General features: G+C 41.3%; 1 protein-coding gene across 1 annotated transcript in view; it reads left to right on the plus strand.

Moving 5' to 3' along the window:
• The window catches only part of LOC115795409 (laminin subunit alpha-3), a 57,569-nt gene that overhangs the window by 13,804 nt on the left and 25,363 nt on the right, over positions 1-18,402 (plus strand). Inside the window, exons 6-32 of the mRNA XM_030751300.1 lie at positions 1,414-1,514; positions 2,338-2,453; positions 3,197-3,315; positions 3,706-3,796; positions 4,815-4,946; positions 6,381-6,431; positions 6,550-6,597; positions 7,542-7,676; positions 8,277-8,411; positions 8,875-9,009; positions 9,110-9,162; positions 9,661-9,760; positions 10,588-10,640; positions 10,751-10,856; positions 13,559-13,658; positions 13,778-13,934; positions 14,549-14,687; positions 14,839-14,981; positions 15,100-15,203; positions 15,306-15,462; positions 15,769-15,932; positions 16,086-16,194; positions 16,284-16,381; positions 16,709-16,907; positions 17,046-17,172; positions 17,414-17,562; positions 18,020-18,135. Of these exons, the coding sequence (XP_030607160.1) occupies positions 1,414-1,514; positions 2,338-2,453; positions 3,197-3,315; positions 3,706-3,796; positions 4,815-4,946; positions 6,381-6,431; positions 6,550-6,597; positions 7,542-7,676; positions 8,277-8,411; positions 8,875-9,009; positions 9,110-9,162; positions 9,661-9,760; positions 10,588-10,640; positions 10,751-10,856; positions 13,559-13,658; positions 13,778-13,934; positions 14,549-14,687; positions 14,839-14,981; positions 15,100-15,203; positions 15,306-15,462; positions 15,769-15,932; positions 16,086-16,194; positions 16,284-16,381; positions 16,709-16,907; positions 17,046-17,172; positions 17,414-17,562; positions 18,020-18,135 (3,137 nt within the window). The remainder of the gene's footprint in view (positions 1-1,413; positions 1,515-2,337; positions 2,454-3,196; positions 3,316-3,705; positions 3,797-4,814; positions 4,947-6,380; positions 6,432-6,549; positions 6,598-7,541; positions 7,677-8,276; positions 8,412-8,874; positions 9,010-9,109; positions 9,163-9,660; positions 9,761-10,587; positions 10,641-10,750; positions 10,857-13,558; positions 13,659-13,777; positions 13,935-14,548; positions 14,688-14,838; positions 14,982-15,099; positions 15,204-15,305; positions 15,463-15,768; positions 15,933-16,085; positions 16,195-16,283; positions 16,382-16,708; positions 16,908-17,045; positions 17,173-17,413; positions 17,563-18,019; positions 18,136-18,402) is intronic.

Here is an 18,402-nt window from a genome sequence, read left to right on the forward strand (position 1 = left end):
CTGAAACAAACACACAGGCCTGCTCGCACATTCATCTGTGTCGAGACCCACTGCCACATCTGTCTGTCCAGTCAGCTTTGCAGCTCACTTGATACAAGCTGGTGTGAGGTCTCATTGCTCAAAGCACAATAAAACGTGCTAAAACACATTATTGTGAGACTGATCATCTTCCTGTAAATGTAGCTTTCAGTTCCAGAAATGTATAGTACTGTGCAAAAGTCTCAGCATCCCCTCATTTCTTTGTATTTTGCTTCCAAGGAGCCAGACTTTCTTATATTTCTGTAAAGTGGTTTTGAGTAATAGTTCTCCAGGCTTTCTGAAGGTTTTTCACAAGTTTTCTTTGGACATTGGCTGCTTTTTCACTCATTTTCAGCTATTAGCTGAAAATTTGGCATATCTCAGCATGCTGTGCAGCCTCTCCTTAGAAAACTTGAGAAAATTGGTCAAGTGGAGGACAAAAGAAGGAGTGGCAGGCCTAAAAACCACGCACAGCAGATGAACAGCATCTGAAATCATGCCCTTAAGAAATAGGCAAAAATCCAGCAACAATCTGACACAGGACCTGAATCTAAATGTCTGCCTGAATGTATCTGGCCCTTTGATCCATCTACTGTTCATCGAAACCTCATCAGAAATGGCCTCAGTGGAAGGGCAGCTATCAAGAAACCAGCGGTACAACATCTGTAAAACATGGTGGAGGCTCTGTCATGGTTTGGGGCTGCATTTCAGCTGTCCTGTCAAAATTGATGGAATTATGAACGCAGAAAAGTACCATCTGATTTTGATCCACCGTGCAATACCATCTGGAAAGCATCTGATTAGCAACAGCTTCATTTTTCTTCATGACAATGATCCCAATGCAGTAAAAGCATACCTGCATAGAAAAACACACAATGGAACGCTATCAGTCATTGTTTGGCCTCCCCAGAGCCCAGACATTATTGAATCAGTGTGGGATCATTTACAGAGAGAACAGAACAAACATCCCAAGCAATTACAAGAAAGCTTGCGTAAAAGCGTTCAGGCTGTGTTAAAGAATAAATACTGACTTTAAAGCTCACTACAACTGAACAAATTGTTTTTGCCATTTCTGTTTGCACATGTTTTAAACATTGTTGCACCTGTTTTCCCATGTAAAGAAATTTTGGGTGTCTCAAGGCTTTTTGCATAGTACTGTCTAAAACATCAGTTTAGTTTTTCTTATTCCAGGCTTTAGGAATGATGTTGGCTGTCTTATCTTGTGTTATCTCATGCACTGATTCACCCCATAAAACTAGCATTATCTCATGGGTCATGGTTTAGGTTTGTGCTTGTCAGCGTTGACTCACTTTTCTGCTAAGCAGAATCAGACATTTGTTCTGGTGTGACTGCTGTTGCTGAGTGGCTGCTAACATATTCTTTGTTTGCTGACAGTATTACTACAGCATCAAAGACATCAGCATCGGTGGACGCTGTGTTTGTCATGGGCATGCACAGGAGTGCGATGGGGGCGGTAGCCCTGACAACCCAGACAGGTAACTAATACACACTAAAAAATTTCTGACTTTTGTGTGGACATGTGTGGTTACTTCCTTTTAGGCTTTTCACCTCTTAACTCTGAAGTGTAACTTTAACCAGGCACTGCATTTCTTTTGTTAATTCATTAGTTTTGTAAAATTGGGACTCTTGTGTGCAACTATTATAGTGCATTGGATTTAATGCTGAAAGCAAAGAGGCAAAGATAATAGAAATGCTGCCAAATCTACTGTATGAAGTATAGTATAGATAAGATCAAGAATGATCACTTGTTTCTGAAAAGGATAATTATAATGTTTGTGCAATGACATCAGCATTGTGAAAAGCAGTAGATTGTTTCAGTTCCCGTGATTACTGGCCATGATAAGAGTTGGGATAAAGGGCTGCTTTGATCACTTGTAAGCTTTTGTATTCAAAAAAAAAAAAAAAAAATCTAAGCAACAGAGTTGCACAAGATTCATGGATGCTTCACTGAGTTGGTTGTCTCATTGCTCTCATCGCTGTAGTTTCCAGGTGCTATAAGGGGCTGTTTTCACCTGCACAAAACTGTGACATCAAATGGAAAACAGGAAAAATTAGTCCTCAATAGCAGCTAAGCAGATACCAAAACACGGCTTAAAGCAAAGCAAATTTGGATGTTCACTTGTCTGATTGTCTGAAACATGACTCCAAATGAATGTTCATGCCCCTCTGCATCTCCTCATTGGTTTGCTAGTAAATGTCAGTGTGCAGCTCCCTCAAAGGTTTTCAAAGTTGTGACATTTTTCTCTGAAAAACGATCTTGGCACTAGTGAATGCAGGTGTCTCGTCTCCTTTCTTTAGACTCCAGTGTGAGTGCCAGCACAACACCTGTGGTGAGTCATGTGACCGCTGCTGCCCGGGATTTAACCAGAAGCCGTGGCGCGCTGCAACTGTTGACAACCCGAATGAGTGTCAGCGTAAGTATACATGTACAATACTTCATTTAGTGTGTAACCAAAACTACAGTCTGATACTCCCCGTGCTGTTGGCTCCTTGAATTACTACCCCCAGAGAGAGCTGAAGTGTCCTCTTGCCTCTGATATTTAAACCCTATTGTGGATGCCCTGATATGGTATTGTGGTGAGCCTCAGTGAAGAGCTGAGAGGACATTCCTGATATGGTATGTGCGATGAACAGCACGGGGCACAACTTGCTTCAGGATTACTGCATTTTGTCTGTTTGGGTAGCTGGTAAGTGAGTTGGTCTGTCCTGGGCCAACCTAGATAGTGAGAGCTTATCAGCGAGCCATTCGGTCCATCAGCAGCGCTTTTGTCAGCTGGAATCTAATTGCTTTGGACTGTTGACAACTTTTGCCTTCATGAAATATAACCTTGCAGCAGCCACAGAAAGAAAGTGAAGAAGGAAACTTGTAATCCAGTCAGTGCACTCATGCGGTACAAATGCACCCTAACCATTAATAATCATCAATAAGATGGGGGTGGATTACAGGAAGAGGATGTGCCATCTTGTTTAGTTTGGATTTTATAGTTTCTCCTAATACTTAACAACCACACTTATCACTGCTTTTAAGAGAATTAGTAGCTTAAGGTACTTAAAGAGAGAATGGGGGAGTCAGAGGTAATTTATTGACAGTATAGAATAATGTGTGTGTGTGCGTGTGTGTGTGTGTGTGTGTGTGTCTCGGGGGTTTCCTCCTCAGCCTGCCAGTGTTTCTCCCATGCCTTTGACTGTTATTACGACCCAGAGGTGGAAAAAAGGGGAACAAGTTTAGACACCTTCGGCAGGTTTGATGGAGGAGGAGTGTGCATCAACTGCCAGGTATGTGCTGCGCATCAAGTCTAAACTGATTCTTATGTTTGGACGTGTGTGGTAGAAAACAGGATAGAAAGTAAAGAAAAATTCCGTGCTTGCATCTATATGTTACTCAAGTCCCTTGCAGAGCATTTGATACTGCACAGTTCAGTTTGAAACTTGTGTAAACTGGTGTGTGAGGCCAAAGCAAACTTTGATTTCTAAACTTTCCAAGAATTTATTTATTTTTTTGCCATGATAATGTTGAATTGAGTGTTATGTTAAGATGGAGTGTTATGGAATATAATACAGATGTAGAGAGTATATCAAAGTATTGTGTACGGTCGTCATAGATTGATGCATAGCGAGAAGCTAAAGATTCATCTGTTCAGGACTAAAGTTTGTTTTCTTCTTTAGCACAACACTGCTGGAGTGAACTGTGAGAGATGCATCGAGGGCTTCTACAGACCTTATGGAGTACCTCCTGAGTCTCCCACCGGATGTATACGTAAGCCACATTTTTGTCTTTGTCTCTTTGGCACATCAAAATACTCAGTTTTAACTTCTTAAAGCACATTGCCTGGCATGGATCTGATTGCTGCCAGACTGTTTGGTCAGATATGTTTAGGCTCATTCTGAGAGTTTGATACTTGGTTTTTGACTTTACAAATTTCTTTTCATTATTTTGTTGTGTATTTTGTTTTGTTTGTTTTATTTACAGTGGGGGTGGGTGGATATCTCTTAAACTGGTCTGAACGAATAAATGAAAATTCCCACTGTGGCCACAATTGTAGACCCATGCATGAGCCATCCTGACCAACATCCCAATGTTCTAAAATGTTACTGTGCACTTACAAGAGAGACTGTGTCAATATGGGGCTAAAAGTGAACGTGTACATGTGTATATTTCTGTGGAATTTGCAGCATAATCTTTTTGATTCCAAATCAAATCAGTTTTTGCAGCTGCACTCATCAGTGCATTAAAGTCACATTGCAAAGCTTTTTTGGGATATGGCAACTGGGAATCAAATTATGTGACCTACAGTATGCATGACCAATGAGTGAAGCCAAAATAAAGTTTTATTCAGAGAAAGGCTTTTGTGCCTTTTTTAGACACTAGTGGCATCGGTGACAAGCACCACTGGCACCACTGCTTGTTTCATTGCTAAACTGGGCTCTGCCATTGTTTACATTACTTTAATGGTCCGTGACTGTTCCTCTTGGTATAAATAGCTGCTGGTTGTGTTTGCACATTACAAAGTAGTGGAATTAAACTGGTTGACCCGAGAGCTTTAAATTTAATCATAAAATACACAAACTCAATTAAGCAGATTAGCAGCCGAAGGTGTTCAGAGTCAGAAAATGTGCTTTTAAGGGCTTTCAGTTTGGGATTCAGGACGGTCGAGGGCTTTCTCCACTTGTTACTTACTATGCTCTGATGATGTATATGTTAGCCTGCATTTATCCATATGTTAACATGGGCACTTTCTTATTGTTATGTATACATTTTTCATAAAATCCACCAGCGTGCCGCTGTGATGAAACAACTACAGATGGTTGTGAAATGGGGTCTGGAAGCTGCATCTGCAAGCCACAGTTTTCTGGAGAACACTGCGATCGCTGCACTGATGGGTACTATTACTACCCCGACTGCATTCGTAAGTTTAGTTTAGCTTTCACATGCTCAGATAACATTTCACATGAATGTGCTAAATGCATGATCTCAGTATGGCATGCTCAAATATCATATGGCATGAATCACACTGTGATTGCTGCAAATGAAAAGAAAAATGGTACAGTTAGCCTTACTGTTCTCCATTTGAATCTTGACTTAAAGGGGAAAACGTTACTGTTTGTTGAAATGATACGAGTGTTCACTGGTCAGGTTAAACTGAACCCACTCTTTGATAGCTGGAATCATGAATCATTATTGTTTTTGTCTCGTAGTCCCCCTTGGAAGATTGCTACATGCTACACAACAGACTGTGGTTATTGCATGTTCCATATGCCATTCAGATAATAGACACATAAAGACAACTTTCCCATCTTATCTCATTGATCTGATCTGGCGAGTTTTAATAACTCAGAGTTACTAAAACTGTCTCTTATCACCAGCATGTTAGCACTGCCAAACTAGACTAAACATCTTGACGCAGTCATGAAAAGATTGTTTGGGTTTGAGGAGCCACTTGTTTGCTGTTTTCTGTCACTGAAATGAAATGAAATGAAATGTTTTCAGCTTGTTAGATTTTACCTTTGGACACAGCCGATTTACACTGAGGCTGTGTAACCTTTGGTGTAAAATCTGATGTCAGATTAATGAATACTAAAAATGAGGGTAACTAGAACACCAGTTGACATTAACTGCCTGCAGTCTGCAAACACTTGTTGTCAACCTTGAGCTTCTTGTCACCAGAACATCGGGCAGAGTGAGGCTAGAGTAGCAATAAAAGTCTAAGTATACAGTACCTAATATAGTTCAGCAGCTTTAGACACGAGACTTGATGTCATTTGTTTGTCTGTTCAAGAGTAACAAAGTGAGCTCCTCTGAGGCTCAGTGTTAAACAGGTTAAAATGTTTTTGTTTAATCCATAGACAACATGCAAGTGTAAGAGTGGATTTTACAGTGGTGATGTGCTGGGCTATTTCCTGGCTAGGACGCGTTCAGCTAAAGCTCCAACCTATTACTCCTCCCAAGCAATAAATAGTCAGTGTGTAATCCTTTATAAAATGATGAAATGTTGTTTTTAGACTTTGCACAGATCCAGGCTTGTTGTTTCACCCTGACTACAGTGTTTACATTAAGCTGAGCTGCCTAACCACTGACTTTACTATTCAAATGCAAGCCTGTTGTAAATCCTCTCATCTTTCTCTTGACAAGAAAGTGATGAACTTCAAAAAGTTGCTGGTGGTGTTTGTTTTTTGTGTGGGTAGTTTTTTTTTGTTTTGTTTTTTTTAATGCGGATTTCAATTATTGCAACAAAAGCAATTCTCACCCCCGAGCGATAAATAAAGTCGACACTTGAGGTTTTACTTGATTACATTTTCTCGTTGCTGTAGGCCTTAATTTTGTGCCTTTCTTTTGCAATCAGGATATCCAGTTTATCCGGCGACCACCAAATCTCCTGCAGGTCCTATTGTGGGTAAGATAAGTAAACAGACTGTTGCAGCATGTCATATCAAACTTAGATTGATATGCATTATTAAACATCATCAATTGAAAATGCTTTTTTGCGTTCTTTTTATTTTCTCCCTGCATAGTTCCCACTGCCTGCCCTCCAGGCTATTTTGGCACACCCAGCTGTCAACGTGAGTATGATTAGACCTGATATGTCTTCATGGCAGTGCTTAGAGAACTGCTTTTATTCTCAGTGCATCTTCAGTGAAAACTTTCCTGAAACTTGGCCCTCTTGAAAAGCTCTTTTATAGGTTAGCCTTTTTTATTCCAGAGTTACTTACAGGCTTTTAAAAGGGCTTTAGAGTGTTGCATGTGGTGCCACTGAGTCGGACTCTGTTTTCATTAGAGTTAAGCTTTAAGAACACGTGTCAGAGGTCATTCAAGATGCAGGCTACATTTGTAGGTGGTTAAAATCCTGGTATAACATGCAGTTGTTCAGATTAACAGTGCAGTGGTTTAAATTTCCTCATCCATCAATGGAGCTTGAAGTTCAAGTGGTCTCATGATAGCAGCGGCCATTTGGGACTATTCGGTGGAAACTAATATTATTTTTAAATTCCCTTTTCTGGTTTCCCTTCAAGCTGGGAAATCCATTATTAGCAATATGACATTGCTATTAAAGTGAATACCTTGATCCCCTTTTTTCCCTCTCAATTTAGCTGTCAGAAAATATACCAACACTAATGTTCCTCTAACATGCCATCTCACGAGCCTGTCTTTCAATCAGCAGCCTTTGAAAAGCTGCTTTTAATGTTTGGGAGCTGCTTAGAGGCAAACTGCGGTAGTGTTTCGGGTGGCTGTGCCAAGTCTATTCACATGCCACTACCAGGCGAGGTTTGGCAAGAGGGTGGGCACCAGCGTAGCTGCACCATTGTGTGCCACAATATGAGAATAGTTCAACTGGCGGAAATATTTTTCAGTCTGTTTTTTGTTTGTCAAGTTCCACTAAGGAAAGAGCTCAGACTCATTTATAAGCAGACTTGTTCCACGGGGGATACTCATTTGAATTTCTGTTAGGATTTAATTTCTTTGCTGGTATTGTGAAATTAAACATTTCCAATATCTGTGTGCGCAGCGTGTATTTGTGACTACAGAGGGACGTCACATGGGATATGCGATGCATCAGGGCGCTGCCTGTGCCGTCAGGGTGTGGAGGGTGAGCGATGCGACCGCTGTCGACCTGGATACCAGTCCTTCCCAAACTGCCAGGGTGAGAGGGAATTGCATGCTGACAAAGAACTCGGAGCCCCACAGATTGTAAAGAAACACAATGTCATGACCAATTAATGACTAGGAAACACAAGGTCTCTTTTGAAAGCAGTGGCCACGACCATTTATTATGTGGACAAGAACAAAGGCGGCAAATCAGTGATATAAATGTAAATAAGCTTTCACGCGGCAGTGTGACTGGACTGATTTAATTACACAGCAGCGGTTGGCTTGTCCAGCAATCTTTTGCATTGTTAGTACAGAATACAACTCCACTGTCTGCATGAAGCTACTTGCATTAGTCTCAGATGCCAATGCGCTTACTTTTTTTGGCCATTTTTAAGTCATATCTTAAGGATTTTGACATTTTTACCTTGAAGCTTTAAATGGACCCTACTGGGAGGCTCAGACCAGTGAATGTAAGTTCTTTTGAAAACTTGTGTGTTTGCTGTATGTGTTTTAGTTAATATTTACAGGTATTTGCATTTAAAGATTACTTATTCAAATAGATGTTTATAAGTAGGACTTTCCTGCACAGAACTTTGAGGAAATCTGCAGTGCTATAAAAAAAAGAATAAACTTTATAATTTTCCTCCTTCAGCATGTCTCTGTGATGGGGCCGGCGTGGCTGACAGCGTGTGCGGTCCAAATGGTCAGTGTCTTTGCCTCTCCAATTATGGGGGACAGGAGTGTGATGAATGTGCACCAGGCTACTATGGATATCCTGACTGTGCTGGTGAGTGGGATTTATCCCTCTCTGCTCATCGTTATAACTATAGTAGATAAACCAACTGTGTACTTCTGACCTCTGCTGATGAGAAAGCTGGTGGAAAAAAATGTAGCTTCTGGCTGGACTAGATTTACTGTGGCCTCTTCTCATGACTTTGGAGCAAAAATTCTCCCACAGCATCCACAAAAATCCCACTTTCGCCCCCTCAATTGATTTTTTTTTTTTTTTAACGCAATCTGCATGACATGATGTTTCACAGAGAGATGGAATATGTGATATTTATAGACTCCTTCCTTCTATGGACTAATATTCCCAAGAACAGACAACTGGGAATCATAATCTGATTCTTAAAATAAACAGGGTCATCTCAAGAGTTTCAATCTGTTTTTCATATCAGACTCGCGTATCCCTAAGGACAATAATACTAAGAACCTTAAATACCTCTGCTTTTTTTTTTTACTCTCCCCAGCCTGCCGGTGTTCACAGGAAGGCTCATATGGGACAATATGCGACCTGTTATCTGGTCAGTGCCTCTGTCTTCCAGGTGTGGTCGGTCAGCAGTGTGATCGTTGTGCCTCTGGTCTCAGATTCCCCCAATGCTCAGGTAAACACTTGAACTTGGACATAGGCATAAATTATTTGTTCAGTGTTGCAGTGTTTTTTCTGTGGCGGCTCAGTAATATTTTCTTTTTTTGTCCTTTCAGCCTCCACAAGTATGTGTAACACGGCAGGAACTGAGGTTTCTGATCCCCAAGTGGTGAGCTACTCTCAGTAAAGTCAAATTTTTCTATGTGCCATGGTTCCTATCTGGATTAAGATTTTATTAGCCTTGTTGATATAAGTAGTCACAGGCTAAATCCAGTGCTGGGTGTGGGTTTGCATGGACTAACAGCCCTACAACTGATAACACAGCTAAACGTCATCCTGTGTGGTTTTACAAGGAAGTGTTTTTCTTCCAAAAACTAAAGGAAATTAAAAAAGGAAAAGAGACTTCCTTTCATTCTAAAGAGGAAGAAACAGCATGTAGTAATGCTCGGCCATTTCTGAGAGTCACCTTTCACTTTGGAGCATAATGTATACTTAGAAGAAAGAAAGACATGCCGCCAAGTTTCAGTGTAAAAAAAAAAAAAATCGTCTTTGTAGAAAATGCAGGCACTTGCAGCTGATTTAATCACTCTGATTTTAAACAAATATAAGGCTTTCAACAGTAGCTACTAGTCTCAACAGTTCTTAGTTTCCTTATCTGTTGTTTCAGGGCTCCTGCCGCTGCCTACCAAATGTAGAGGGAACCCTGTGTGACAGGTGTAAACCTCTATACTGGAATTTAGCTGCAGACAACCCCCGTGGCTGCATAGGTAAGTAAAAAGGAATCTTATGGATTGTAAAGACATTGATCATTGTAAAGACAAAAGAGAACAAAAAATGCTTTGTTGACTTCCTGTCAGGTAAAATTGCCTCGAACTCCAGCAGTCTTAATTCTGACCCAATTTTTCTGCAGACTTCTAAATTGCCAGGAACAATCTGACAAGGTACTGATATGAGCCTTGCCCTGTCTTACCCAGAGGATATGTCAACATACCCCTGTCAACAAGGCTGGTTCTGCCTTTGAACACTAACACATTATACTGGCAAACCCCTGCAGCCTGCCTCCACTGTGAGATTTCCTCCTGAGATCACGTTAAAAAAAAAAACGTATCCAGTGACACATTAAAAACAGAACATCTGAACTTTTGCTTTTATAACCTCTTCAAAAACTATTTCTGTTTCAATCAACAGAAAGTTTTTAATATGGTGAAAACTAAGGCGGCTTCCAGTGTAGCCAGTAAGAGAACAGCTCCTGGTTTTGTCCAGATATGTCTGTTGTTACTGCTCTGCTCTCTTGCAAGACTGTTATCACTACCATGCTGCCTGAATGCTTGAGTGGGGGTGGGGGTGGGGGGTGTTTTTAATATCACAAGAATGTCTCTGGTTGACTGTGGCTGGACATTCAGGGGAAAGTTTTCTTTTTTTTTTTCCACTTGGCTGAGCAGAAGCTGTGGCCTGAAAAGCTCCTTTGGATCTTTGATGTGCAGGCCGGAAGGTTTCACCCATGAATGTGACAAAATCCTGTAATCAGTGTCTATTCACTGCAGAGCCCCCTTTACATTTTCATAACCATACCCATTTTTCTTTCTCAAACCAGAGTGTCAGTGTGACCTGAAAGGCACTCTGAGTGGTGTTGGAGAGTGTGAACAGGTGAGTGCTTTCATTTGGTTCTGTTCTCGTCAGCAGTCTGAGAGTTTTCAGTGCACTGCGTGGTCACACATTTGCAACATAAATTTTCTCTTGATTGTCTGTTTGCTTAGAAAAGTGGACAGTGTCACTGTAAGCCTAATACATGTGGGGATGCATGTGACTCCTGCAAAGATGGATACTTCCTACTGCAGAAAAAGAATTATTTTGGTTGTCAAGGTGAGAATTTTTTTTTTTTGCTAAACTTCAACTGTGTTTCTAGGTGTAGGTCAGGTTTTAGTTAAACTTACAATGATCACTTAATGGGTCTTCACCCAAATTGTGCTCAAGGTCAATGTTGTAATTGTCATTTTACAAATGCTTTTCCACTTTCTCAAGAATCCCTCCTCATCCTGCAGTGGTCAGATTTTAGTGAAACGAGAGTAAGTGAAGGGGTTTAAGAATCTCGGGGTCTTATTCACGAGTGAGGGAAGAGGGGAGCCTGAAATTGACAGATGGATTGGGGTTGCAGCTGCAGGGATGTGGACCCTGTACCGGTCTGTAGTGGTCAAGAGCGAGCTTAGCATAAAAGTGAAGCTTTCAATTTACTGGTGGATTTATGTCCCTACTCTCACCTATGGTCATGAGCTTTGGGCAGTGACCGAAAGAGTGAGATTGAGATACAAGTGACAAAAATGAGCTTTCTCCGAAGGGTGGCTAGCCTCTGCTTTGGAGTTAGGGTGAAGAGTGCAGTCATTTGAGAGGGGCTCAGAGTAGAGCCGCTACTCCTCCACATTGAAAGGAGCCAGTTGAGGTGGTCCAGGCATCTGACTAGGATGCTTCCTGGGCGCCTCTTGGGTGAGATGTTCCAGGCATGTCCTTCTGGTATGAAGCCCTGGGGTTGATTATGTCTCTTGGGAGGGTATACCTCTTGGCTGGCCTGGGAACACCTTGGCGTTCCCCTAGATAAGCTGGATGAGGTGGCTGAGGGGGAGAGAGGTCTGGGTTTCTCTGCTTAGGCTGCTACCCCTGCAGTACACCCAATCAAATACAACAAAGCTTGAAACTTTCTGTATGACAATAACAGTGATCAAAAAACTTTTTGTTTGCTACTGGGAACAGCAGGCTGGCTCTTTATCTAATTTTTTTACACTGATTTCAGATATGAAGTCCAATTTAAGCTTCCACATCAGGTTTTTGAGATATTCACCAGTAACATTTTTACACTTTTGAATATCAATTAACACAATGTCTGGAATTTCTCACCAAAAATGTTTTAATGTGGTTATTCCAAAAACAAACCAGAAGACAACACCAGAGATGGCTTAAAGCATGTTTCTGTCAGGTTAGCTCAGAATAAAATGAGGTCAGCATGTTTGAGGCACATCTTGTACTGCACATCTGTCTCTCTTTGCAAGAACCAACAGTAGTCACCCATCATTCTAGAATAAAAATTTCCCTGATATCTGTTTTCCATCACTTTTATACCTCGATGAAATCTTTCCCCATGCTCATTGCAGATGTTACCCAGATTTGGTGGGAAAAAGTCAAGATGAAAACATAAAAAGTGCACCTTCAGTGACATTCTGGCTGATATGCCTTTAGCCTTTTAGCCACAAGCTCAGCATAAGTCTCTGCTCTGTCATTACCAAGAAAATCTGGATGAATCTGCATGAATGCTTCCCATGTTCCTGATTGAGTTGGCTTCAGTTTAGTTTTGAACTCATCGTCAAGCATCAGTTCACGGATTTCAGGACCAACAAAAACACCTTTCTTAATTTTGGATTCACTTTTCCCCAGACCAGACTTGTTTCTTAAATGCTGAAACGCATCGCCGTGTCTGTCCGGTCATCCTAGTTGTCCAATACTTTGAACATCATAACTAAAAAAAAAGGGATGTGCTAGACAAACACAGTTTCCAGATTTGGAGTCAACAAGTGAAATTAGTTAAAGTACAAGTGAAGGGATCCCAGTAGCCAAAATGCTTGTTGACTAGGTTCATGAGACTTATGAGCTGCTACACCACTGATATTCTGGTTTCAACTGCATCATCAAATGCATCGAAAAATCTAAAAGCACCAACCCAACAAACACGGTCGAGAGGTCCAGTTCACCTGACCAAAGCAGACGGCCAGTGGTTAAAACCGCTGCTTTTTTTGGAGCTGCTTAAACACATGTGAACTAGAGCTGAAAATTTAGAGCTATGCATTCAAACACGATTAGAGCTGTCTGATTATGTAATATCACAAATACTGTATTCCTGTACAGATCTGCTCTGAGGTTTGGGGACACTAAGACATTTCAATCATCAAATCTTTTTTATCGTACATTGTTGGAAAAAAATAAATAAAAAATTGACCCTGATCCTGACCTTGTGGCTTCTGCTCAGGCGTCCCCTTATTCTCATCAAGGTCTGTCAGGGTCCTTTTTATCAAAGGGAGATAAGACAGGACCTTGCTTTTCTTTTGTAAACTAAAGAATAGTAGAAAACTATAAATACTCCCTGTTGAACAACAGCCTTCAGAAATGGGTGATAATGTATCCGGTAAACACTTGTGGGCACCTTTGTCCTCCTTGAAGATCCACTAAAGGTTACTGCTTTGACACCTGCATCTCCTAAAGGGTTGTTTCTGTGAAAAGCTAGTCTCACAAAGATTTCAACATCATGCACCAAATGATGTTGAAAATCATTTCAGATGTGGAAATGGTGTAATTCATGTGATCTCTGACACACATTGTGGTAACACTGGTGATACACTGGTGGTATCTGGTTGAGTTGTAAATATTTTCATATTCAGAAGCACAGTTACATAATGTGTACCCCAAAACAAACAAAAAGCAGGCTTAGTGGTGGAACACGCTGTTGCCAGAATCACTGCTTTTCACCCAAAGTAACGTATTTATTGTAAAATAATGATTGGTTTTGTTTCCCACTCCACTAGGTTGCCAGTGTGATGTAGGCGGTGCCATTGGCATGGTGTGCCATGAGATATCAGGACATTGTCAGTGTCGGAAGAATGTCATTGGCCGTAAATGCACTGAGTAAATCATGGCAGTTTTAATGTTATGAAATTTAGATTAAAATTATTATTAATATTATTTTTACATATTTGCAGCATATATTCATATAATTTTACCTTTTTTCTCTTATTTGACATTAGGCCAGCACCTAGCTACTACTTTCCCAGTCTGCACCAGCTGAAGTTTGAGGTGGAAGATGGCACCTCACCAAATTCCAGACCAGTACGCTTTGGTTATAACTCCCAAGAGTTCCCAGACTTCAGCTGGAGAGGTTACGCTGTAATGTCTCCCGCACAGGTTTGTCCATTCAGATTCATGCTCTGATGTACTTTGATGACATCATTGTAATAAATTACAGCTAAGAAAGGTGAACATATTAGGGTGTCTGCCACTTTTGTAACATCATACTTTTCCTTTTCCAGTCGTTTGTCTTACTGTTATGATTCTTCTGCTTTTGCCACTGCACAAATAATCTCCACCTCAGGACACAGCCTTCTGTAATTTCAGTGCTCGTACACAAATGAGGACATCAGCTCTCTTAGCACTAACATTCTCTCTCTTCAGCCAGAGGTGATCTTAATGCTTACCATTGGCTTTTCTGGACCTTTCCATATTCTAATGCACTACTCCACCCCCCGACACAAGGGGCGAGCACAAGTGAGAGCGTGGATCTTGGTGGTGGATGAAACTGACTTTCAGTCTTGCTGTGACTGTAAGTGAAGGGTCTGCTTTACTCTCCCTCTATTTAACTTTCTTCACCTCGCTTGCTGCCTGTCGATTAACCCTCTCTCTTTGCCTGACTTCTCTGCCCACCTGACATCACTTTTAACATTTTTATTCTTTATCCCCTCGTCGTCTACTCAAACCTCTGCCCTCGCAGTCAGGTGTGTGTGTCGTTGTCCTCCCCGCAGAATGAAGTCAGAGTAACAGTGCATGTTGAGCCAAAAGATGGGAGGCAGCATTTATTCCGTGTGGTTCTGCGGTTCATTAACCCCAGCAGCACCAGTGTGACCGCTAGCATCAAGGCTACCAATAACAGAGGCACTTCAGGTAAGGCTGCCTCACATTTCACCATCAAAATGTCATCTCTAACCCATCATTTAAGACATTTCAGTCTGAATCTGTGCATGCTGTGTCTTGATCTGGAAGATGCCTTTTTGTCAGTGTGTGACATTACAGCCATGTGTGCTTGGCTCTGCAGGGTCAGAACAGAGTAAAGAAGTAATATTTCCCGTTAGTCCTCTCCCATCCTTCCTCACTGTGCCTGGAGATGGCTTCGCTGAGCCCTTTGAATTGACCCCTGGGAAATGGATCATTCACATAAGAGCAGAAGGGGTTCTCTTGGTGAGTTTATAAAAAAAAATCACTGATTTACAGATTGCCATTTTAAAGGTGGAAGAAAAATAATTAGACTGCTCATTTGGTGTGTTGCACTTTCTCATTATATACTGTCCCTCATCAGGATTATTTAGTGTTGCTGCCGCAGGATTACTATGAGGCACCTTTGCTGCAGGAAAAGATCACTCAACCCTGCACATATTTACCCACCGCAAACAAGGATGAAAAGTAAATTCTTATTTTCAGTTTTTTTTTTCTCATCTTTCTTTTTGTTGGTAGACTCTTGACATTTACTCTTTGTGTGTGTGTGTGTGTGTGTGTATACGTCAGCTGTCTATTGTATAAGCACATACCCCTGGATGGCTTCAGCTCTGCCCTGGGCTCGCAGGGAAGACTCACAACCCGGAGAGGGCGCAAGAGGAGGCAGGCTCGTGTGAGGCGTCCCACCCCTGATCATCCTGACATGGCTGCTCTTAATGGGAGACAGGTTCAGTATTTTAAAGATGAATGTTAATGTAAAAATGGTATGCATAGTTAAAAAAAAAAAAAAGAAAAAGAAAAGAAAAAAGATTGCCTTCATTGATCAGGTTCCCATTAGCTGTTCTAAATTCCATAATAAAAGCCTGGGACTGGAATTCAATTTGTAGATTGGATCTACCTTCCCATGGATGTCTGTGGATGTAGCATTTATATAATGAAATTTGATGCACTTCTTTTTTATAATTTATGATGTTCAGTTTAATTATCCTAAATGTCCCTGAATGTCTCCCGTAAATATATATTTTCCCTGTAGTCTCAGCTCCAGCTCAGTCTGCGTGTGCCCCATCCTGGCCCATATGTGCTTATTCTGGAGTATGTCAGTGAGATGGACACTGTCCAGAATGTCAACATACTCATCAGTGGACAGTCAGGTGGCCCAGTGACAGGCAGAGCTAATATTTACAGCTGTGCCTTCAGGTGATTCCTACATTTGATGCTTTCATAACCTTTCTTATAGTAATACTTAGTTAATTTATATCTTTACTGTCTGCATAAATATCAATATCCTAGAGATTCTGCACAAAACGTATGTTTCATGTACGTTTTGTTGTTGTTTCGTAACCCATGCAGCAATCTGTGTCGAAGTGTGGCTGTGGACAACAGAAATCAGGTGGCAGTGTTTCAGCTAAGTCACAAGACTGAAGTTCTTTTGCAAACTTCCACTGCAACATTCCTTCTGGTAAGAGCAAAGTTTCCTCGAGAGATGCATCACAGCTTCATATCTAGGCAGCAGCATGCAGCTTTAAATACATGTGTTTCTCTGTGCAGTATAAAGTGTATGCGGTTCCTGCAGAAGAGTTCTCCATTGAGTATGTAGACCCCAAAGTGTTGTGTGTCTCCACTCATGGTCGCTTCACTGAAGACAGGTCAGTCTTGAATGGACACAGCTGTTTTGCAGGTGTGATTGCATGCATTCCCTGAGATTGGCAGGGTCACTTACCTGAAGCTGACCCTGTGGTCAAACTCTTATTGCATCCTCTCTCATACTAAATCTTCTCTGGATGTCATGAGGAGGTCAGATTTTCCAGGTTTTCCAGCTGTCAGTGTCTCGCCCTGTTATTTGCTGTGCACCTCAACTTAGTTTCCATATGTTTGCATGATTTTTGTGTATTCTTAGTAGTGTGATAGTCAAAACTTTTTAAAATGTAAAATGGGATTGTTGAAGGTGAATGCTTTTTGTTTAATGTGTTTAGTCGGCACTGTGTCCTGAGACAGTTTGACGAGCCCACCTCAACATGGATCCTGTACGCGGCCCGCGATGGCCAGCTATCCTCCACATCAGCTGCAGCTCCCCAACAAAGAGAGATTGAGGATTGGAGGCAGAGACGGCAGTCTGGGGTGTTCCCTGTCCGTGAACCTCAGGGTGACGGTATACTACTCAAATTCCCACAGGTATCACTGTGCCCTTCCTTACCTGGTTGAATTATTTGGCAGCTCGGTGCTCAAGACATTCCATCTGTTCTGTCTTTTTTTTTTTTTATTTACCCTGTCCAACACTTCTTCAAGTATTCTCCTCATGTTTTTTCCCAGACGGAGATCAGTTTCACCCCTAAGGTGCCTCTCTCGGGCAGGTATGTGGTTATGATCCATTATCGCCAGCCTGAACATATCTCCTTCCCTGTGGAAGTGCGAGTTGACGCGGGCCATGAATGGAAAGGTGAGTGTTGGAGAGGAGTCCTTACTCACTCCTATTGGATGTTTTTACATTGGCAGTGACTGGGAAATCATTCTCACAGAGGTGTTGATTCCTATTTAAGAGCAGATAGAGTTCCAGTGCTCATGAGAAAATGGATCAACTCCCCCGCCTGGCTTTAACAGGGAGATGAGTTACTGTGCTGCGCCCTCGTGTCTTCTCTCTTTGCCTAATTTTAAAACTTTAAAACTTCCTTTTCTTGCAGGCATGATCAATGCATCCTTCTGCCCTGCAGTCTCAGGATGCAGGGAGGTAGTCATCGCTGATGGGCGCATCGCCCTGGACTTTCACAGAAATTCTTGGCAGCTACCCATCATCTCTGTGAGCGTGCCACCTAGAAAGACTCTTATTCTGGTCAGTGGTTTATGTTATATATTAAACAATAACACAACTGAATGAGTGACAAATATACAAAAAAACAAACAATAGAAACATACTTGTTTACAGTCTGATGGTATGTGAAGTCTTTGTTTTGCAATAGTGTTGTTCAGGTTGAGGACTTGGCATGCCGAGGTCCTCTCTCCTCAATGTTATGCCATAGCCCCAACAACAACAATGAAGGGACTGTATTCTACCTGGCAGTCCCTTGCAGGTTTATAAAGGCTAAGCTTCCAGGCTGTATAAGGCAGGGGGTGGGTTAGGCTTCGCTTATGTGCTGTTCAGCGTGCTTTACTTTTCTCTCTCCAAATAAGATAAAAACAAAAACAAAACAAAATGACTTTAAATCTTTTGGTTTATCACTCTGTATAATTCAAAAAAGTAAGAATGAGCAGATATATTTTTTTTTATATGGTTTATATTTTGTGTTTAGGATTATATCATGTTGGTTCCTGATAGCAGTTACACCCCAGAGCTCCTGAAAGAGAAACCACTGGATAAATCTGCTGATTTCATACAGCAGTGCAGAGGAGAAGGGTTCTATATCGAGTAGGTATCCAACAACTAATGAAATAAACATTTAACAATTTGACACATTTTTTTGTGATAATATATAGCTGATACAGTTTTGTTGCATTCAGTGATATGCCGCTTTACCTTAACTTTTTTTGGGGGGGGTGGGGGGTTGTTACCCATCCTAAGGTAATAACCTTCAAAACAGCAGATGTTTTTGGAAATGGTGCCCTCTAGCTGTCATGTTCAAGTATAAAACCACATTTGTATTTAAAAGAAACCTTTTGTGTGTGTGTGTGTGTG

Source organism: Archocentrus centrarchus, chromosome 17 (assembly GCF_007364275.1).
Source record: "Archocentrus centrarchus isolate MPI-CPG fArcCen1 chromosome 17, fArcCen1, whole genome shotgun sequence".
Classification (NCBI taxonomy): Eukaryota; Metazoa; Chordata; class Actinopteri; order Cichliformes; family Cichlidae; genus Archocentrus; species Archocentrus centrarchus.